At 37.1% G+C, this 23,455-nt stretch overlaps 1 protein-coding gene across 7 annotated transcripts in view; it reads right to left on the bottom strand.

The window, feature by feature from the left end:
* The window catches only part of NPNT (nephronectin), a 73,654-nt gene that overhangs the window by 36,878 nt on the left and 13,321 nt on the right, over positions 1-23,455 (bottom strand). For 4 of the 7 annotated variants that reach the window (XR_011073943.1, XM_068543267.1, XM_068543263.1 and 1 more), the window contains exons 3-5: positions 19,970-20,020; positions 6,154-6,246; positions 1,243-1,335 (exon numbers count right to left, since the gene is read on the bottom strand). Coding sequence is in view for 6 of the 7 variants with exons in the window: in XM_068543267.1 (XP_068399368.1) it covers positions 1,243-1,335; positions 6,154-6,246; positions 19,970-20,020 (237 nt within the window). In the remaining variant the exon portion in view is untranslated. The remainder of the gene's footprint in view (positions 1-1,242; positions 1,336-6,153; positions 6,247-19,969; positions 20,021-23,455) is intronic. The other 3 variants (XM_068543265.1, XM_068543264.1, XM_068543269.1) reach the window with 3 other exon arrangements.

The raw sequence follows: 23,455 nt of genomic DNA, 5'->3' as shown, positions 1-23,455 counted from the left end.
GGAGAAGGGGAAGGAGCTGGTTCAGAACAAAAAATGCAAGCTGCGTAGCATTATAATTACACTTCAGGAAGAAGAAAGAATCAGAAATTTTATTAGCATGCAGACACTGAAAAGTGCTTGAAAATCTGGAAGAGATTAATTGAGTATGATAACCCAATGGACTTTTAAGGAAAATAATCTTTCATTCATTTAATGTAATTTGGACCTTTTTTTTCCCTTTGAGGCTTAAACTGTGCAATGTCTCAGAAGTCTAAGCTTTTACATTTTATCTGACTCAAGTGGAGGTCACAGGCAAACAGATCTCAATATGTCAACTGCCATAACTTTTACTCTTTAAATTTTCAATTATATACTTCAATAAAAAATTTTTTAAAAAGAAAAAAAATAAATTTTCAATGATTCTGAAATTCATCCCATTGCCCTAATTTCTTGATCCAAATGCATCAAGTTCCCTATGAGCAGAAATAGCAATTAACAATTTAAATGAGTTTAATTCAGTCATTCTAAGTTCCTAAATCTATGAGTGAGTGAGGAATAAAGTCTTTTAGAAATACTGTAGAGTCATACTGCCACCTAATTTTTCTACAAAATCTTCCAGCCTAATGAAGACATTAATACTTTTGGTGTTTCTATTCTCACACCAGCCCTGTAGGTGAAGAGAGCAGGAATTACTCTCCTCCTATTACGAACCGGTTTGCTAAGACTTGCTCTCAATCATTGAGCTACTTCAGCGCTGTGCTAGAACCAGAACTCAGGCTTTCTAGTACCACAAAATGTTCACCAAAAGAAGGAAGCTAATGTATGGTCTGATTTCCAAGTGACCTAAAAACTCCACGCCCCAAATGTGGTGGTGGGGAAGAGGACTTGAGCACTTCTAAAATCTATTTAGCGAAAGTCATCAAAACCCCAATCTCAGGTGCTTTGGAATTCCTGACTTCACCTACACAGGAAAACAAAAGTTACTTTGTTATCTGATTTTTTAGAAAACATTTTGAAACCCAGAAAAGAAGAAGAAAAGCAACAGATACTTGAGGCAGGGAAAGGACAGCAGAGGCTCCAGGCTTTGTAGAGCACAGAGAATCAGCACCAGGTGACAATTCCTGCTGCTTGCTTCACATGCTCAGGAATGCGGAGGACTGGGCACTCCTGGGGTGAGTCTTCAGAACATTGGCAAGAAGTGACAACACTGCAGGAAGCCGTGCAGGTGGGAGGAGCAGACCACCTGAGATAACGCACGCTCACCCCTTGAAGGTAAACTTGTGGCTTGATGATCCAGGGGTTGTGAAAGAGGCTGTTCACTGCCTTGGTCAAGAGGAGTTGGGTAGAAGTGTTCGTCTTCACACCAGGAAGAAGGTAATAAGAGTCAACTTTGAACTGATGTCATTTTTAGCCCTAAAAATCTTTATAAGTGTATATTAAACAATTACATAAAGTTGGTGGAGTTCAAAAAGAATGCTTTAGATACTTTACAAAAATTAGTTTCTAGTTCTTCTGGTTTCTCTTTTTTAATTTCTATGTTCCTTAAAATTTCTCACTGCCATCTTGTGTCCCAAGAACACACAAACATTATAAGTTAACATCCACGTACATCCTCATATCAATTTTTTTAAGCACCAAAAAGGAGATGGTCCTTTTTCAAAAGATGATTTTAGTCATCAACACAGACAGAAAACTCAAAAAAACAGATTATATAAAAACTGATTATTATCAACCTGCTCTGTTTAGGTACACCTAGGTCTTATAGGACCAATTTAAAATCTTTTCCTATATTATTATGTTGTCCAATAGTTTAAAACACTCCAGAGTTATGCATAAATTTATGATTTGCATAAAGCTCTCATTTAAATAACACAATAGATCATGGATGTTTTAATTCAAGTGTAAGAACTTATGTCACATTTAGGTCACACTTATTAGAATATACATAAGACACCCCATGCAAAGACGGATAGGACTGAGATATCTGGGGCTGGAAAAAGAAAAAGAAGAATATACATAAGATGCTTTCTGCAAAAAATGGTAACTGTGGCCATTATTACCTAACCAAAATATTATAAGATGGGTGAGACCCAAAGTAGAGTCAAAAAGGCAATCCCATCCTGTTTCAAGACTTCATATTATTAACAGCCAGTTAAACTTCCAAATTAAATGAACATTGGTTCCTGGGGTTGAAATCACATATCGTTCAAAAACTAAGGCCTTAAGAAACTACCTTAATATTAGGGTTAAAGCACTTTGACTTTTGTGCTAAGGAAAGCAATCAACTGAGGCTTAACTAGCTGACCAAAGTTTACCATCTGGTTCTGTGCTATGAGATACCGAGTCTTTTCCTGGGAGAAGGAATTCAACATGTGAAACATGAACCATGTCAAAACGTTAATAATTGATATTTATAAACTGTTTCCTCTGAAATTATTATAATGCCTGCTGTAAATTCAAAAGAATATCTTTCATTCCTGAAAATATGCAATGATATGGTATATTACATGCCCCAAATTATTCTCTAATGGGAAAGTTATGAAAAAGATACTATTATAGATAATAATCTATAATAGTATCCCTTTTTGGCTGAGGAGATTTGTATGGGTACAGAGACTCAAGGAGGGGGGAAATCTGAATGAATTAAAATTACCAGAGAAAGTAAGGTGGGAAAAAGCAAATCTTGCCAGAGTTCAGGTTAGAATTTCATCTACTGTGAAAGGCACCTTGTGCCTTACAGAATATGGTCAGCCCAAGGCCATGATTCGATACATGATCTGGCTATGGCAAATCCAGAGGATAACTCAGAGGCAAGCAAAAGCCACCACCAGCAGATTCACACAGATCTTGTAACAAGTCTGCTAACTTAAGCCAGTTCCACAGTGGGCCTGCCCTGCTATTCCTGCAGCTCCCCAGGCAGCTCTGAAAGCACCCATCTACTCAAGCTGTTCACTCAGCCAAGCAAGTTCCCAGGAGGTGAGTTCCTAAAGCACACAGCTCGCAACACAATTTTTAGCGGATATAATTTTTGCCTTATACCAAAACTTACTTTTAATCAAATGTTAATTTCCAGTTCTGTGGAAATTAACTACTTCAAGTATACGTCTTCTTAACATTTCTCTCCTCAAGAAAAAAGAAACTAGGGACTTCCCTGACTGTCCATTGGTTAAGACTCCACGCTTCTACTGCAGGGGGCACAGGTTTGATCCCTAGTCAGGGAACTAAGATCCCACATGCCTCGTGGCCCGGCCAAAAAATTAAAAAAAAACCCCTCCCCCAAATAAACAAACACTCCCTCCCCAAAACCTCTGTGCTTAAAAAAAAAAAAAAAAAAAAAAAAAAGAAACCTATTTGATTTCCCATATCTCTGAGGCATGTTTTCCATTTTATTAAAATGTATGGTCTGGATAAAAAACTGTCCAAGTTAATTTGTTATGTAGCAGATACAGACAATTTGCTCTAATAACGTTTCTGGGGGTCTCTGGACAGCTCTCCCACTTACCTGGCTCACTCCTGGCTGCCTCTCTCACTCTGACAGATAGTCCACGGATTCAGAGACTAAGGAGCTATACCAGACAACTCCATGGAACTCTTTCCCGTTCCTATGGTGTTCAGGACCAAGAGCCATTATATGAAACAGTCACTAAGCAAATATTTAATGTGCACTTATCATCTGCAAATCATTCTGATAAAAGTTTTTGGGAAACTAGAAATCAGAGGGACCCCACAAAGGGTTCCTGCTCTCAAAGAACATAAACTTTCCCATCAGGAACTTGCCACAACTGCTTTTATGGTAAGGAAGGAAAAGAAAGAGATGATTAAAACACATAGGTTTACTGTGGACTGGAGTTTTATATTCAAGACTGAACCTGAAATTACATCTTCAGTGGCAGCACTATTTTTACAGGTGTCAAATCCCATTTTGCCACTAATAAAATCCTCTTCCCCCTAACTATATTTAGTTTTGGGAGGCAAGATTTCAACTCAGTATACTTCGATTTTTCTTAAGAGAAATGGGTATGTATTGCAGGGTAGAGTACATGGTAAACTGGTTTTCTGAAAATAAGAGATACCCAGAGACGGATCCATGTTCCAATGATAGTTTTAGTCTCTGAAGCACATTAAAGTTGATGTAGTTCCTGCAAATAAATTTAAATGAATTCCTCTGCAATCTCAACAGTGGCTTCCTTTAATAAGTCTTCTATGTATACATTCCTGGCATCAGGACAACAAAGTTTTATGGTGTTGACATATTAAGGGAACCTTTGATGGTTTATGTTCAGCACTTAAAAAAAAGAAGCATGCTGGCACTCTCAGATGAACACTGAAAACTCAATAATCAGAACTGAACATGCTGCTACTTGAGAACTTACACTGGAGACGAAAAATCAAATGGGTTTTTAAAAGAGTGAACTGAGATAATAAGAACCCCACTTATTTTGAAAATACTACCCACGTATGTTAGGTAAATTCCAAGTTAAAAAAATATATTATAAGATAGAAAAGAAACTTTGGAAACTATCAGCTATCAGTCAAGTAGCTGATACTAAAGAACACACTTTAGAATAAACAGCTTGTCCTACCATTGGACACGTCACATTTTACTAACATGGATTTCATCTGGTAGTTCAGGAACAATTACATATACTTTCAAATTTCAGTGTTCCTAATTCTTGTGAAAACTATGTCTATAAGTCACGAGTTTACATGACACACTTAAAGGAGTATCAGATACTGAAGAATAAGAGTATTTCAACAAGATTATTTCTGTATCAGGTGAGGTCAACTATGTATCTATGGGACAGTCAGACCCCACATAACTCTTTCATTTGACATTTAAAATGCTAGGAAAAGGATTTCCCTGGTGGTGCAGTAGTTAAGAATCCTCCTGCCAATGCAGGGGACACAGGTTCGATCCCTGGTCCGGGAAGATCCCACATGCCGTGGAGCAACTAAGCCCACGCGTCACAACTACTGAAGCGCACGTGCCCTAGAACCCGTGCTCCACAAGAGAAGCCACTGCAATGAGAAGCCCACGCACCGCAACGAAGAGGAGCCCCCGCTCGCTGCAACTAGAGAAAGCCCGCGCACAGCAACGAAGACCCAACACAGCCAAATAAATAAATAAATAAATAAATTTTAAAAATGCTAGGGAATATTACTTTAAGGAATAAGTGAAAAATTTTACTCTTTTATCCTTGCATCTTTCTAGTGAAATCTAACCCTATCTCTTCTTTATTTCTGTTTTTTTCTTTTTAACACCTAATGGTAGAACGTTTTCGGTTGAAATTAATTAAAAAGACAAGTCTTGTCAGCCTTGTAATGCAGCATGTGTCAGAGGATCACATTTCCAATCACGTTTTCTTCATCCAAAACTACACTGGTAGAAAGAACAGGAGTTATATAGACAACTGCTCTAAGTTGACATAGTAGATCTTTTACCAACTAATTTTGTGATCTTGGACAAGACACTGAATATCCCTGATGTCTCTTCAAATGAAAAATGAAATATTATTTATAGCTTATTATCGTAAATAACACTCTACCTCCTAATGCTATTGTAGTGATGAAAACAGATAATATATGTAAAATACCCAAGCACTATGAGGGCTAAATAATGATTTGCTTTTATAAGCATCTGACGCCAATTAAAAATAACTTGCTAAGTTAATCAAAATCCTTCTCAGAGGAACATTACAAACTGGTCAACAGTTGAAGGGAATTTAATCACAAAGATCAAAGAGCTCAGAGTTGGAAGGGACCTCAAAATTTCAAGCCAAACCTCCTACCTGACTTTGAGTATAAAAGTGTTTTCATCTAACAGAGATCCAAGGAGGCTATCAATTTGCCAAAGCTTCCCAACTAGTTAGTGGAAGAACAAGGAGGAGCAGAATGTAAGGCTTCTAAGGTTACTGGTGCTGCAATTCTCTTTTTCAAAATCCATTTTCATTATTAATAGTGAATAAAAGTATAAAATTATTTTAATTGCACTCTGATTAAATAGATTTTAAAAGATTTACCCTTATTATATTTTTGTCTTTCAGCAAAATAGCATCTCATATATTTAGTGACAATAGTTATAGAAAAGTGGTTTGCATGAGAACTTAAATTTTTATATCAGGCAGGAGTAGAGAGGGCTTATGACTGTTTACTTGTGTCACACAGTTTCCCTACCTTGATTGCAGGTTTTGCCGGCATATCCAGGATGACACTTGCACTTGTTTGGTCCGATGCATTCACCGTGTTTGCACTGTGGCTGGCACACAGCTGTGAAAAAGGATATCATGCATTATTTCTAGGTCAGCTGCATGTCAACCAAGTAGAATTTACGTCATGTACTAGTTTGATAATAAAAGAAAAAACTAAGAACTTACAATAGAGTAATAGATATATACAAGATCATTGTGTCCCGGAGCAGTAAACATTGTCTAGACTACAGACTCACACATATGTGTTGTGTGTGTGTGTGTGTGTGTGTGTGTGTGGTGTATTGCTTGGGGCTGAAAATTTTGCTAAACTTGAGGACAATACTCAAATAGCCAAATAGAAGAAAAATTGGAAAACTATGCATAAACACAACTGATGTTTGTCAATAGTTATCACTTTATAATAACCTGCACCCATACTTTCAAAATCATTTTCTCAAATATGCTTCAAAACATAGTTCTTAATCCAAAGATATCGGTTAAATATGAACTCCAAATAAATTTCCAATTAAATAATATTTTATTGGAAATGGTATTTCCAAGAATAAATGGTTCAAAATGAATTAAAAACTAAAACTAAATATTTTTGAAACCTCCACTTAAGAATACTTGTCATTTTGCCCATTCTTAACCTTAGTTGCATCGTAATTGCTCATCAATCTATCATACACATTCTACAGCCTATCACAGAAAATAGGAAGTTCTATTTTACATTTCCAGTCTCCCATCAACTGAGTTTGTCTTCCTTCAAGACCCCAGAATGCTATAAATCATCATCACTCAAATCTTTTCACAGTCTTCAATTCCTACCAAGATACTGGTTAGAATTTATTCTGTTTACACAGTGATTCTCAGCAGGGGGTATTTTTGCTGCCTACGGGGCAGTTAGCACAAACGGAGACATTTTTTATTGTCACACTGGGAAGAGGGTGCTACTGGCATCTAGTGGGTAGAATACTGGGATGCTGCTAAACATCCTACAATGCTCAGATGACCCGACAAAAACAAATTATCCAGCCCAAAACGTGATGGTGCCAGATTGAGAAATCGCTGCATACCAAATATACGTATCGTATACGTATCGTACACCAGATACTAAAAGAGATGAAAAATAATTGTATAGTGTGGTCATTGGTCTCAAAGAGCTTACAATCTAGACGAAGAGGCAAAACAATCATGTTTTAAATGCAAGGCAATATTTATTTATGAGCAAAATTGGTGGCACATATGAAATTTGTGAAGAAATCATCACACAGAGTTGCACAGAAAACCTCGAAGAAGAGATCTTGAGTTGGATCTTGAAGCCAGGGTAGACAGAGAAGAGAGCGGACCATCCAAGGTGTGGAGAACTGTAGAGCCAAACAGGCCATCGTTTATTTAGAGGACACTGAGGAGGCCTGTCAAGCGGAAGAGATGGGTAAATGCTGGGGGAAGAGTAAGAGTGGACAATCATAGGTGAGTGGTACCAGCCAATGATGTTCCCTAAATTCCAGATTGAGGATTCTATACTTTATCTATAAATGAAAACTTCATCATCATCATCATCATCAGGAGGATTACCTGATAAAATAAAAACTCTGGGAACAGGAGCATGGGGAGGATACGTAGGATAGACCAGAGTCTAACTGACATGCAGAAGGCATGACTTGTTCTTGGGACAGGAGGGGACGGGCTTCAGTAACCCCTGAGTGAAGAGCAGACAGGTCTTGAAGACCAGGTGGAGGGGGGGTCAACAGTGACCCTGTGTTCTCCAGTCCCTGACACCTGCTCCCTCTCACATCAGCCCACGCTTTTCTCCATTCTGGGAGATGCTCCCATTTTCGGACACTTCTCAAACGTTCCCTTCAAAACCCTAACACTCCTGTGAAGCTGATGTGCATGCTATTTTTGGTGTTTTCTACATTTCCTCATTCAACTCTCACCAACCCTCCCCTCGCCTGGCACTCCACAGGCTTATTTGCCAGTCTTACTTTCAGGCCTTTCCTGCCTGTGTATTTGTCACCCCAACTGGACCCTGTACCATGATGAATCCTTACTGCTGCTCTGTAGGTATTTAATGCAAAAGTTTGCAGAGAGAAAGGGTGAGCAGGGTGTAAATGGTACAGAAATGCAATGGGGAAATTCATAAAAATCTGATTTTAGATATGGCATGACATTCAACAGGAAACAATTCTGTTCAGATCTGTGAGAAGAAATGCACTACCTAGGAAGGCCTTCCAATATTATGCTTCAGTCAATTATATACCTGGTAGATGGTTTATATGCAGTTTTAAAAACAAGTCCCAGAAATAAGTCACCTTTTATGTAATTTCCAGGCCCAATCACCAAGAAATGCAAGTTAAAAAGAAATTTCTTTAATCTTAAAAAAAGATGTTCCATAAATTTTAACAATTATATATGAATACAACCTGAATGAATCAAGTTATCACGGAGGCATCCAAAGTGCCATATTTAAAAAGAAAAAGTAGTATATCAACTACACTTGAATAAAATAAATTTTTAAAAAAGAAAAAGTAAACACCTCAAAATAATTAAATGCAAGTCTAGGTAATAACCTCCCCAAATAATCGGAATTTGAAAACATCTCAAAAACATGAAAAAGAAGTTTAGAAAGTACCACTAAAAATCATGAAAAAGTTTATCTATGAAACAAATATGAGGCGCTCAGGCTGTGTTGCCTTTTGACCTACTGACCAGCTTGAAGATCATCCATTTATAGTACTTTCAGGTGCTTTTCAGGAACAAAGGTTTTTATTGTCACCCTCCCTTTCTCATTGTTTGTTCTCAGTGGAGTGTCCCAATATGGGGCACATCAAATGCCCTCATTCCAAGAGACCCAGGCTGTTAATGTTTCTTACATGTTTAGGGAGCCAGCATTTTCAAACAAACTGCTGTTTGCACGTCTACCCAACAGACTATTCACTGAAGTAACCAATGACCTATATATTAGCCAACAGGTATTAAATGGAACAGGATACTCACAATGCTGATGTAACCAATTTTTTTTCTCTTACAAAAAGAACACCCTTTGAAAACGGTTGCACAAAAGACTATCTCCTATTATCTTGCTGGCATTAGGTCTGCAATGTGATGTTCAGTCCAATAAACATGAACTGAATATTTAATACATGCAGTTTTTCTGCTAGGCAAGTGAGGGTGATGAAGGAATCACAGAGGATTTGAAAATTAACTGTGAAACTTTAATACATTGGCTGAAAGTTAACAAGGGCTATGATAGAGAGATGAGATAAAAGAAGTGGGGAGGGGCAGATCATAACTGTGACTGGGGTCTTGGAAAGGCCTCCTACAGGAAATGTGATCTGAGCAATGCCTTAGAGGTAAGAGGCAGAGATAGTTGGGATGGGAGACAAAGCCTTTCAAACTATGAGCAAAGGATGGGGGAAGGACAACGAAGGGAATTCTCAGGGAGCACCATGGCTCTGGTGGAGCTACAGTACAAAGTGCTTAGAACAGCGGATGGGAGCAAAAGACAGGCTAAGGCAGGTCATAAAAGGCACTGGTGGCAGAAACTGCTGGGTGCTTACTAGTATCTATTTTTCCCTTCTTCTTTAAAACAGAATGGCTTTTTTTTTTTTTTTTTTTTTTTTTTGGAGTGGATAATGAGTCAGCAGTGGAAAATTACATTCCCTATCCTCCCTGACATATTTGGGTAGCCAAGCGACTAAATTCTGGTCAATTGTATGTAATCAGAAGTTATTGGGTGGGGCTTTGGAACTTAGAAGCTACTTAAAAAGGTGAGTCTGTCATATAGAGTGAAGTAAGTCAGAAAGAGAAAAACAAATACTATATGCTAACACATATATACGGAATCTAAAAAAAAAAAAATTGGTTATGGAGAATCTAGGGGCAGGACAGGAATAAAGACGCAGACATAGAGAATGGACTTGAGGACACAGGGAGGTGGAAGGGTAAGCTGGGACGAAGTGAGAGAATGGCATGGACATATATACACTACCAAATGTAAAATAGATAGCAAGTGGGAAGCAGCTGCATAGCACAGGGAGATCAGCTTGGCGCTTTCTGACCACTTAGAGGGGTGGGATAGGGAGGGTGGGAGAGAGACGCAAGAGGGAGGAGATACGGGGATATATGTAAATGTATAGCTGATTCACTATGTTATGAAGCAGAAACTAACACACCATTGTAAAGCAATTATACTCCAATAAAGATGTTAAAAAAAAACAAAAGGTGGCTGACAGGTGGCTCCTCTGTCTTCTCGCCTGGAATATGGAAGTCATGGCTAAACTACAGCAGCTACTTTGTGATCATGAGGTGAATCTTGAGAATGGAAAAGAGGCAAAGCTGAAGTCATAATATTAACCCTAAAAGGCCATCCAAGTAATTTAGGACACTGGTCTTTGTGTCAGTCTTACTTGCAGCCGAACACAATTACAATACAGTTGCAATTACAGTTCAATACAGTTACAATTACAATTCCTAACTATCCTTGAGCACAAGGCTGAGGAATCTGAACTTAATCTGTGTTTACCATCAAGCCAACAAATGCTTTCTTTGGATACACACTTAGGACAGAAATGTTATGATTAAATCTTAGTAAAGAAATACAATTTGTCAAAGTTATCTTATACCTATAATATCATATACTTTAGAAGTATCTAAAGAATTTCATTTCTACATCTAAAAATTAGATTAGAAAATACTTAGCCACCTTGAGACTAGAGGAAAATGATTCCCAACTTCTGTGTAAACAGACCCACCTTTTGACAACCCACTTCACTGTAATGTGAGTTCTCAGTGGCCAGCACACACCAACCTTCACAACCTGCTGTGAATAGCAGGTCAGGAAAGAAATAAGTGGACTATCTTTAGTAGTCTATTTTAGAATGATCTTCTCAAAACATCAAAAATAGATGAGACACTGATTTGTAGGAAAGAATGTGTCTGTTGTCGCTATAGTTTAATCACAAAAGTCAGCATTGTTTCTCTGACCTTCACGTGGATCAGTGACAAGAAGTCTGGGCCACATTTGGTCCAGTGGCCACTAGCACCCACATATGGTTTAGCAGCTCAAGAAATAAAGTTCAGGTGAGGATCACAGGTAGTCCATTAATGACAGATTCTTTTTCCCCAAAAATCAGATGCTGGAATTAAGGTCAAATGGGCAAATCACACTCAAAACTCACTCTCTAACATTCCTGCAACACGATCTCCAAAGTGCCCTTAAAATAACCCCTAAGTCATTACTTTAACTAGAAAAAGAAACATGTCTCAACTAGCAAAGCAAACATAGCTCTTTAATGTCACATGTTCCAAGCCTCTTCTGTTTGACTGCAATCTAAGAGATTTTACTCTTAAAAATTCATCCTAACTGATGTAACTGGGGTTCTGAGAGTTGGACAATGTTTTCTGACACTGAGTTGGACAATGTTATCAAATAAGTTGGGGGAAAATTAAACTCCCACAGCAGTTCTATATAATATTTTTTATGTAATCTAATCACACTTGGGAGTCAAGTGCCAACATTTGTAAAAAAAAATAAAGACATGTTGAGTTGCCCAAGCAGGTGGTGGCTCTGGAAAGTGACAAGGGAAAAGCCAACTCAACCTCAGGTGTTGTTGTAACTTGAAAATGATTTTTTTTTTTTCTTTTTTTTTTTTTAAATTTATTTTTATTTTTGGTTGCGTTGGGCTTGTGGGCTTTCTCTAGCTGTGGTGAGCAGAGGCTACTCTTCGTTACGGTGCGTGGGCTTCTCATTGTGGTGGCTTCTCTTGTTGCGGAGCACGGGCTCTAGGTGAGCAGGCTTCAGTAGTTGTGGCACGCGGGCTCAGTAGTTGTGGCTCGTGGGCTCTAGAGCGCAGGCTCAGTAGTTGTGGTGCACGGGCTTAGTTGCTCCGCGGCATGTGGGATCTTCCTGGACCAGGGCTCGAGCCCGTGTCCCCTGCATTGGCAGGTGGATTCTTAACCACTGCGCCACCAGGGAAGCCCGAAAATGATTTTCTTAATGTAAATAAGATTGTCTTTCGAATCCTAAGCATCATTTGTAATTTTTGCAATCTCCATCATGTTGCTATTCAGACATGGAACACTAAAAGCAGAAAAAAGAACCTTGTCCTCCAGAGTCTGCAATTTAGAAACAGGTGACATAAAGTATGCAAGTTGGCCTTGGGAGAGAAAGAGTAGCTGAAAGAGGCATTAAACAAGTCATTGCTATATTGCTATATTAACGGGACCTGGAAGGAATGGAGGCAGAATTTTTATAGGGCTCCACTGGAAAGGTACCTCGAGCCTCCCTATATCATAGGTATAACAAATCCAGAGGGAAGAATCCTACAGATTCCAAGATCTCCAGAGGAAAACAACCCTCCAGCCTTCCTAATATCCCGTATTCTAGTGTTGAATATCCTATTTTCAAATCTAAATTCCCTCTGTAGTAAAAACTGACATAAAAGGGCCTCTGATTGTTACCACTATAAAATACTATCTGTTAAACGATCTCATGAATACAGAATGCAAAACCACTTTATATGACTGATTAAATTTACCCTCACAGTATCCATATAAGGCAAGAGAGAAAAAGACATTATCTTCATTTTACCAGCAGACAAGCAAAAGCACAGAAAGTTAAGTGACTTGCCGGATTTCAGTAAAAATTTCTTATCCCAGTTCCATGGAGAATCTGCTAATACTTCTGGTAGTCAGAAAAAGGCCAGAAACCTAGCTTTTTGAGTGGATTTGGAAGAGAGTGAGATTATAGTAATATTAAACAGGAAAGGATGAGAGGGATAGAGAATATCAAAGGTAATTAAAGGCATAAAGGTATTTAGGTTACATTTCTAGGAAGGAAAAGTCGCAGTTAAGAATACAATCTGTAAGTTAAGAAAATTAAAGTAACCCTGCCAGAATGTTTCAACATAAAATAATCTCTTTGCTCTACTGCATGTTTTGTGCAGAACCCAGATTTTGAATCATTAATGAAGTATAGAATTGTTATCTCTTCTGATGTATTACTACAACTATGATTTTTTTTTGTTCTCATATTTTAAGTAACATTATTTTTATTAAGAATTTAAACTAATCATAAACTACAGTCAAGTATTAAGTCAACCAATTGATTAATAATTTAGAGTATGAAGTTAAAATAAATAAGGGTTTCTGCTCTATATAATGTTATCTCCCAAGAGCTGTCTGGCTACCTTATTTTATTTTTGTCTTTGGGAAAATCCAATTCAAATTTCTCAAGTACCTATTTAATCTCTATTTAACTTTTAATTCCTGAAGTAGACCAAAGAAAATAAGTGCCTGCATCTGCATCTTTGAATCTTAAGCTAACTTTTATTTACCATAATTAAGCAATATCCATTTCCACTTAAGAAATCTTCTGAAAAATATTGTCATTTTTGGTTTACTTGAAATTTTAACTTTTCTTTCTGTTTTCATTGTGGTAGAAGAGTGGAATTTAGATTAATGCCAAATGAGACCTTAAGAACACATCAGAAAGTGTTATTACTTATCAGGAAGTGTGAAGTAGATTCTTGTTTTTGTTTTTTTAAGTAGGGTAACAGTAGCAATGAGCAGACATAACACCCAGATCTTTGTTTCTTTTTTTTTTTTCAAGATTTTTTTTTTTTGATGTGGACCATTTTTAAAGTCTTCTTTGAATTTGTTACAATATTGGCTCTGTTCTTTATGTTTTGGTTTTTTGGCCGCAAGGCATGTGGGATCCCAGCTCCCCGACCAGGGATTGAGCCCAGACCCCCGCACTGGAAGGCGAAGTCTCAACCACTGGACCACTAGGGAAGTCTCCAGATCTTTGTTTTTAAATACCGTCCCACAATAAAAGGAATCAGAGCTGGGGCAGAGAGGCTGAAATATTTTGCTGTGACAAAAAGCAAGGACATATTGAAAGAATGATGGAAACAAGTGAAAAGGACACAGGAGCTACTTGGAGGTGTTCCCATTGGGCAAATTTGGGATAATTTGAGCACCAAGAAGAATAAGAATAGTAATTGATAACAATTGAATAATAAAAGAATCCACGGGTCCAAAGTGATTCTAAAAAAGAAGAGAACAGAGCTCCTCTTTACAGAATGCCAGTGAACACGCAGAAGGAACGACAGAACCTGAAAAAAACAACTTTATAACCACCATTAAATAATTTGAGTAAAAATTATCCAAAAGTTTGTTGGGGAACAGGATATTCAAGCAGTTTCAATGTATCACCCCATAAATTACTTAGTAATTACAAAGAGAAGAAGGTGCCTTTCAGTGGAAAAATCTGGTAGTCAGAACCTTAATCTAGTGATCAAACTTAGCACCACCAGTAATAGAACAAACTGACATTATGTGCAATGGGAATGTAATAATATATGATCACCTAGTAATATTCTTGCAAAAAAGGTTTAACTAGTATCTAATAATGAGGAAACCTTACACAAATTTAGATTGTGCAATATTCTACCAAGCAGTTGACCTGGACTCTTGAAAAATGTTATTGTTAAGAAGGAAAAAAAAAAGTAGATCTAGAACTCTTCTAAAACTGTTCTAAATTAAAGAAGACCAAAGAGGAATGTCAACTAAATGAAATATAGAATCCTTGATTGGACCTGGATCAGAAAAAACCATAAAAATCATCTGGAGATAATTTGGCAAATCTAATTATGGACTGTTTGTTACATAACATTATTGTACCTATGGTAAATTTCTTAAGTGTGATAATGGTATGCATGCTGAAGTATGTAGGTACAAAGAGCCATTATGTCTGTAAGTTACTTTCCAATGGCACACTAATATGTGTATATGTGTGTGTGTGTATATGTGTGTGTATATATATATATATATAGAGAGAGAGAGAGAGAGAGAGAGAAAGAAGAGTTAGCATACATGCAAATATGTAATATGTTAACAACTGTACATGAAGAGTATATGGCTATTTACTGTTGCGATACTTTCAATTCCTCTGTGGATTTGAAATTTTCAAACACAAAAATGGGAAAAAATTTATAAATGTGAGTAGATAATATGTATACTTTGACAAATATTTCTTAACATGTGAGCTGTTGTTCACTTAGTGCACTCTAGAGAAGAGGGTAAGGCACACATGCTGGAGTTAGACTGCTGGGTCCCAGCTCTACCACTTGGGAAATGAATGACCCATGCAGATTACCCAACTTCTCTCTGATCTAAAATGAAGATCATAGGTTGAACCAGAGGAAGTTGTCAGCACTGCCATTTTTTACTTACAAAATAGTAAAGCAACATGGTGCATATAGAATTTACCCATAGGTTTATTGGGATGATTAAATGAGAAAATCCAAATAAAGTACTTAGAACAGTACCCATCTCACAGTAAGAGCTCAATAAAATGTTATCTATAATGAGAATTATAAGAATGACAAAGAGGAATAGCTACAGTGTCTAAGAAACTGTATTAAGAACTGGGGGTTTCACCATGCCACTCTCCCCCTTATACTCACTGACCCCTCACTATGTTTACTTATCCTCATACTTATCATACCGGTTCAAACTCTCAGTATGGCATTCAACCCCACCTTTCATAATTTGACTCCTGCCTGTCCCACCAGCCTCCTCTCCAATCATATCCACAAACAGACCAACTGATGGCAGTTCCCAGGAAGTAACATACTCTAATACTTGCATGCTTTTACATGGAATGTCATTCTTCCCCTTGTCTGCTGGACTAACATCTAGACAGGCTTCAATACCCAGCTTAAACAGTATTTGCTTTAGCCCCTCCAAGATTTGCTTTAGCTCCTCCTTCTGAGTTTGGAGCCCTCCTCAGCGCTTTCCTAAACCTCTGTGCATACCTCTGCCATAAATTTTATACACATATATTTACATATACACATATATCATGCTTTATTACCACAGTTATTCTTCTTATCCTGCTCCCCCACTAGGCTTTCAGCTCTTTGAATACACAGTACCTGCTCTGAAATCTCATACAGTCTCCTGACAAAGACAGACATGACAGGTGTACAAGGTGTTAAAAGAATATAGAAGGAAGAATTTCTCTGCAGACAGGAGGGGGTAGGAAAAATGTCAGGAAAGGCGGCAGGAAGAAATGTGAACTGAATCTTAAAGGATGAGTAGGAATTCACCATGTGGCTGGGTGAAGGGCCTAATTCAGACCAAGCAGCATAAGCAAAGCCAGAGAGGCATGAAGCAGCAGAGGGTCTGGCAATGCGAGGGCAGGCCACTGGGATTGTGTCCACATTGCAAAAAATACTCCCTTTTTAAAATAAGGCGATCATCAGCCTGAAGACTCTCGCACTCAGAGAACCAGTATTCTATCCATAATGGCGAACAATAATGGATTATAAGCAGTAGATGACACAATCAGATTACACTTTATGTGCTTTCAAGCATGTAAATTGATTTAAGCACCTTCATCAAGAGTTAAGATCTCTAATATGTAATAAGGTCATAAGACAGGCAGACAAATTAAATATATGCATTTTCCCAGTAAACAGTCTTTCCTAAAACTACAATCTGCTTATTAAGATTACATCACGTTCACACTTTTCAGGCCTTTTATATAGAAGTGCCTGGTCCTTATACCTTCAAAGTACTCACTGAGCTAGACTAGGCACTGCAGAAGCTAAAGATGTATAAGACACAGGCCCCAGCTTCCTGGAACTAACAGCCTAGCAGAACAAATGATATAGATCCACAAGTAACCACAACGTAGGGCAGGATGAGATAGGCTCCGTGCCAGTGTTAATAACTAAATGTAGAGAAAGAAGAGACTTCCTGCCGCTAAAATCAGGAAGAAAGAAAGGAGGAGGTGGCATCTGAGCCAGGCCTGGAGGCAGGGCTGATTCTCAGTTATGTTCAGCTAAGAAAGAATATAAACTTCAAACGTAAGTACAGTCATTCATTCCTAACAGTGATTTACTTTTAGTTGAATATTTGCTTTTAGGAGTGATAGTGATTGGAAACAGAAAAAGCCAACCAAAAGGGGAAAAAAGATAGAATGTTTGTAGAGTGTGATGTTTTTCAGCCTTTGATATAAACAAATGCTGAATTACTCATTTCTTTCGGCTGGAGGCCAAAATGGTAAACTGAAAAGAACGTTTTTCAAGAATTGAAAACTCTCAGAGAACATTTCAGCCGACAGGCAATATAGTATTTTACCTCTCCCACATTCTTCTGATACTGTGTAACATGGATCCTCTATGGAGGTAGTTGTGAGGATCATTAATGTTGACCAAAGGTGACGGAGGGGAAGGAAGGTTTGGGTAGGACAGGGGTGGAGAGATCATCAAATCACAGCCTGTGCCCCTCTCACATCTCGCCCCTGAGCTCCAGGCCCTGGAATCCAACCACGTATCACATCTCTCCACTTCAAAGTCTCGTAAGCACTTCACACATATCACATCCAACACTGAAGCCTTCATCTGCACTTTCTCCCGTGTTCTCCAGCTCACCAATTCCTTGCAGCAATGCAGAGCTACTGATTTATCAACAAAACCTGATACCCATTTTTCCTCGGAAACACTGGCGACTATTTCGAAAAATGTTAGAACTCTCTGTGAGCAAAATCAAATTCACCTGTATGCTAGATCTGACCCACTGGCACCAGCTTATAACTTATGAAACATAAATCTGATTATGTAATTTCCCTGCTTAAAATCTGTACAATTTCCCTCTGCAACTCTGGGATAAACCCTACTCTATTTAAGATGACATCAAAGGCCTTCCATGAGTCAGCCCATTCCTACCTCTCCCACAGCATCTCTCATCAGATATCCTTCAAACACATACCCCAATGCCAAATGAAGGTTCTTACATTTCCTGGAATATGCCTCTCACTCTGGCTTCTGAAGTTTCAGTGCATTTTTCTGTCTGGCCAGGGTGCCCTTTACTTGACTTACTTATCCCTTGGGATTTAGCTAGGCCACCAGCCCATCACTCTTGGGCGGGGATACTGCCCACTGAGACGTGGTCTCACAATATCCTATCTCAAAACACACCTCTCATCCAATATTGTCTTCATCTGTGGGCCTTCAGCATTGACAGGGAATGACATAAACGCCTGTAGCTTCATCTTACTGATGTATCTGCAGTGGCTGGCACAGGATCAGACAGGTAATCGCCCTCAGTATGTAGCTATTGAATGAATGAATCAACTGAACACTACTGAGTCTGTGAAATCTTCCTTGATCCTCTCCAGCAGGAAGTAATTCCTCCTCTAAACAGCCTCAACTCTTTATCCTTAACTCTTGCCTACTTTAGAATCCTGGAAGGAATAAGAGACAACCATCTTACCAACTCAGCTCCTCCCAAGTAAGAGTCCATGTTTTACTAATCTCTGTATCTCTGCCAGCCCCTAACTTAGCTCCTTGCCTCTAGTAAACTCTCAAATGTGTGTCAAATAAATGACTAAGTAACTCTACATGTAATTCTACAATTCAATTCTCCATGCTTCCAGTTCCTTTTCCTTGGGTTAGGTAACCAAAACCCTACTTCACTCTGACATTTGCAAATGGATGTTATTAAAGAAGTGGAAAAGGCATGGTTCAAAAGCACAGATGGTCATCCAATGACAGTTTTTATTTTAGAAGTGAATAATCTGAGAAATCTTCTACTACTTCCAATGGATTTTTTCCAAATGATGGGCATGGTAAACAAAATGTATTTTAAAACATGCTATACCATGGACCCTAGTAAAACTAAAACACTGTTTCAAAGTTCATTTGTATTCTTTATATTGACCATACAATAATAATAGCAAACATTTATCAAGAACTGTTCTGCATGAGGCATTCTCCTTATGGCCAGCAACAATCTTGCCAAGTAGGTTTAAAGATTAGGAAATTGTGGCTCAGAAAATTTAAATAAAATATCTAGTATGTCATAGTTGGTGAGTCACAGGAACAGGTCCTGAACCCACATCTGTTGGTGACAAAGCCCACATTATACTCTTTGTTTGTTATGACCTCCTTAACCTCTGCCATAGCTCTGCTAGTTAATACTATAGCTGATAGTAAATATAAGATACATATGCTTTGGTTTTTTAAGTGTCCCTGAACAGAGAAATTTCTTAACTTTTATTTCTAGAACTATCAATTTTGTTCCCAAGCGATTTTATTAAAATCTCCCCTTAAAAACATTTTCTCTGACATGTCATAGTATCTTCCATCTATCAGTTTAAAGTACATTGTCTTCTTGGCCCCAACTCCATTAAATAGAATTTCACATATTTCACCAAAAATTTCCACAAAAGTATCACAAGGGTGATTTGTTAGGTAACATTGTTCACTTCCAAAAATATTTAAAACAAGAAACACTTTATGCACCAAAACAATAGCATGAATACTACGAGGTGCTATTATAACATCTTACATATCTTATACAATAAAAATATTTCTTACCTGATTCTTTCCATGGAGAATTAATGAATATGAGATACAATTCCCTCAGGTTAATGATAGGATGGTGTTAGTAATTTCATTTGGTGGACTTTTTATTTGCTTCTTTAAGTATTAAAAACATAAACTGTCCTTTAAGTTAGAATGGAGGTCAATTTATTAGATTCATAAAACAGGAGAAAGGAATTATAAACTGAAAGGGAAAAGTTTAATGTAATAACTGAAATAAAATTATAAACAGAAGAAACACATCTCTAAGGAATATAGTTCCCCCCCCCACCAAAAGCAACTCAAAAACACAACTAGTGTTAAGTTTTATTAATAATTTTGTAAAGTTATTATTTAGAAGTACTGTATGTCTTTCAAGACATAGATTAGCCAAAATTATTTCAAAAAATATGTTCATCTAACCTTTGAGCTGGCACCTTATCCTGGCTATTCTCTGCCTTAAGACGTAGAAAGCTGCAAAACAAATGTCCAAAAAAAGAAATTCCAGATCTTTTCTCTGTAAGGAGGCTGGACTTGGGTATTTATCAACTTGTTACATTCCCGGAGACTTACACATATGCAACTTTCAGTGCTTTTCTGAAACAAACAAAAAAATCTAGGACATGTTCAAAGTAGTATATTTTAGTCACCATTTTGTCATTAAAAAACATTTTGTAACAAAAATATTAACCAATAATTGAAGTTGTGCTATTCTTTCATAGTTCAAATTCTAAATTAAAATATTTCAGACCTTTTGTGACACTGTACCTTCCAATCCAATTTTTCATTTTCAGAATATTAATTTTTGGTTCCAAGAGACAGTATCCTTTTATTTAAATGAGTGTTGGACAAAATATCTGAAAAAAATTAAAACTTTTGATAAATTAGTAACCAAGTCTGGTAGTTTTTAAATTGATATATCTTTACTTACCTGTTTCTTACATACTGTGTGTTCCCTTTTCTCTCCAACTTTGCAGAGGAAATATTAAGGTTTTTTTTCTTTCCTTCCACAGCATTTTCTTCTTGCATGGCTGCTTTGGTTGTCAATAGCAACAATAATTAGTGTGAAAGCTCAGCCATTTCACTTGAACATACGTAAATTACCCATTTTAATGAAAGTAAATGGAAGAAACTTGAAACACTACTAGTAGTAGTCAGCGTTCGACCAACCTAGAGATCCTAGAGGTAAGGGAAGAGATGATTGTATGACTTCTCTTTTGGATTAATGTCTTTCCTCTTTAAAGCATAAAATATGCTTTAAAGAGGAAAGACTTTAACTTTCCATTTGTGTATTTATTTGTGTAATTTAAAATTAGGTGAATGGAGTCTTCTTTTAGGTAATATTAGAAGAAAAAAATTCTAAGTCCAATTTGATTCAATTGAAGTAATAATTTAACTATCGATCCAGAATGATTGCTCTGTACTTTTAAAGGTACACATTACATTTGCTTGTTAGAGGTTTTTTTTGTGTGTTGGTTAGGTTTATAACTTTAAAAGAATTCACCATATCTTGATGTTGATACATTTCTTAAAAAAAAGTAATGAAATATATCAGGCACAATCTAAGCAAAAAGCTGAAAATAAATCAAAGTATAAATTGCAAATTATATTCTGGATCACATATTAAAGAAAACTGTTTATGACTATGGTTATGTATGAGAAGGGAAAAATATAAAAGGATACCGTTTCTCTAATACTCTTTAAATGCCAATTTTGAAAAATCTAATTTATCAAGGAAAAATATTAAATGATTTTTAAACAAAGGTAAAACAAGCCAATGAAGAATAGCAAACGTCATTGTTTTCTAAGTAGTTATATTAGTACCAAGCATCCAACAGTTCTGTATAGTTTATTTTTGTTCATAATATCTTAAGTTGGGTCACATTTCTCTTACTTAAATCAGCCTTGACACACATAGATTTAGCAAGTTTTATGTTATCAGTATGTATAGCCATTAAGTAAGACTTTTTAGCATGAAATATTAGCCAATGCCCCATATTCTAAAATTTGCATTTTAAAACTATACAAAACTGCATTTTAAATCAAGGCAATTTTAAACATGGAGAAGATTATTTCCAGGACGTTTCTGGAATCTATTCTCTATTGACACGTAAGGAAATTTTCATAGGCAACCATCACCACGGTTTTTGTGAAAGCTGCCAAAAATAAATGCCCTACATGTATTGTTTTGTGGTATAAACCCCACTAAAAAGCACTAAAATAGGATTCATTAGTAGCACATAATATAGAAAAATCTGTCCCATTTTTTCCTGATAACCTGCTTCCCGACAGCCACTATAAAGAGCCACAGTGGTTAACACATGCAATCTCGCCAGCAAAGCCACCTGGTGAGAATTCACAACTGTAGAACTCTCTCCTGCGACTTGTCCCAGACCACTGCTTCAGTTCACCTGAGGGCTCTCAGTGACACTACACTCTACTGAGGGGTCTCAGTGATTATCAGGCATGGTTAAAGATCATAAGCACCCTAACGATTGTATAAAATTGTGACTAATATAAACCAGAGAAACGGAACTATTTGGGGATGACTTTTCTTGCCTGCTAAACACAGGTTACAGATTTGGAGTCCATCCTAGGCTTTGGACAGAGTTAGGGAAAATGAGGGATAAGAAACCCAAAGGAACTGAGCCTCCTTATTAGCCAAAGGTATCCCTATCTTCTGGCATATCGTCAGACAGTCTCTTAAGCGTGATACAGGCACCTCTTTCCAGGTGATAAATGCCAGGTACACAGATGAAAGGGAATGGTCCTCCCTGACACTGTACTTCTATCTTCTAACCCTAATCTCTAGCTAGAAAAAAAGTAATTCTAAGATGTTCTCCATACCCCAACCCTAAATTTCACGTATTTCTCATTGTCAAAAAAGTTAATATTAGCCTGGCAAACTCTACTCATAGACAGCTCTGCAACTCTGCATGTTTATAACAGCAACATCCAGGACAACAGATCCCATGCCCATGAATAGCATTTTGAGTAAGAATTTGGATGACCCCAACTTTCAGTCTACTGCTTTATAGGCATTAAAGCTACAGCATTCATCAGACCTCAACACAAGATTAGAGAACAGAACATTTAACAAATCTACAAATAATTTCTTCATAATTTTATATTTTCTCCCCCAATTTACCTGTTTCAAAAAAACACAATTCTGCCTTAATTAGGAAATAAACTATACAGGGGAATATCCTAATTTTTGGCCATACATAGACACCAAGATGCAATGAACCTTTTAATTCATCAGTAAAAACTCAATTGAGTTTTGATTTAAAAACTCAATCCAAGGGACAAAAGAACTTGAAACCATTATCTATATGAAACACCACGAAATATTTATGTAATCAGATGAGCTTGGGACAATTTACCCAGTAGAAACTATTGCCACAGTAAGTTATATAATATAAAATCAACTCTAAACATCCATGTACATTAAAAAAAACACACTTAAGCATGAGCTGCAATTTGTGTTTTTCTATTATTTGCTATTTGTTGGCATGAAAGCATTTGGCAGATAGTTACTAAGTACCTACAAAATCTTAACATTAAAATAAAATAGGAGGTAACAAAGGCTTTAGCAAAATATTTTGGGTGGCAAGAAGCTTATGTTCGGAAAATCTATCCAAGGAGTTAGTCTGTGTGCTAAACACACACCTTTGACCATTTAGGGATTTTTCACAGAAACTGAGTTTGAAAACTCTGATCTATAAATACAAGGCTAGAGATTTTTGAAAAACAACACTGTTTTTGGCAAAGTAAGCATAAATCCAGGAATGTCTAATAGTTTCTTTTGTGTACATTAGCACAAATTTAAACTGTGATGACATAGTTCTAAAAGTTCAGAATAAGTCAGTAATATTTACAAAAGACAACCTTAACCTTGTGATCTGATGA

This window comes from Eschrichtius robustus, chromosome 4 (genome assembly GCF_028021215.1).
Source record: "Eschrichtius robustus isolate mEscRob2 chromosome 4, mEscRob2.pri, whole genome shotgun sequence".
NCBI classification, from domain to species: domain Eukaryota; kingdom Metazoa; phylum Chordata; class Mammalia; order Artiodactyla; family Eschrichtiidae; genus Eschrichtius; species Eschrichtius robustus.
This window is presented reverse-complemented; position numbering and strand designations above follow the sequence as displayed.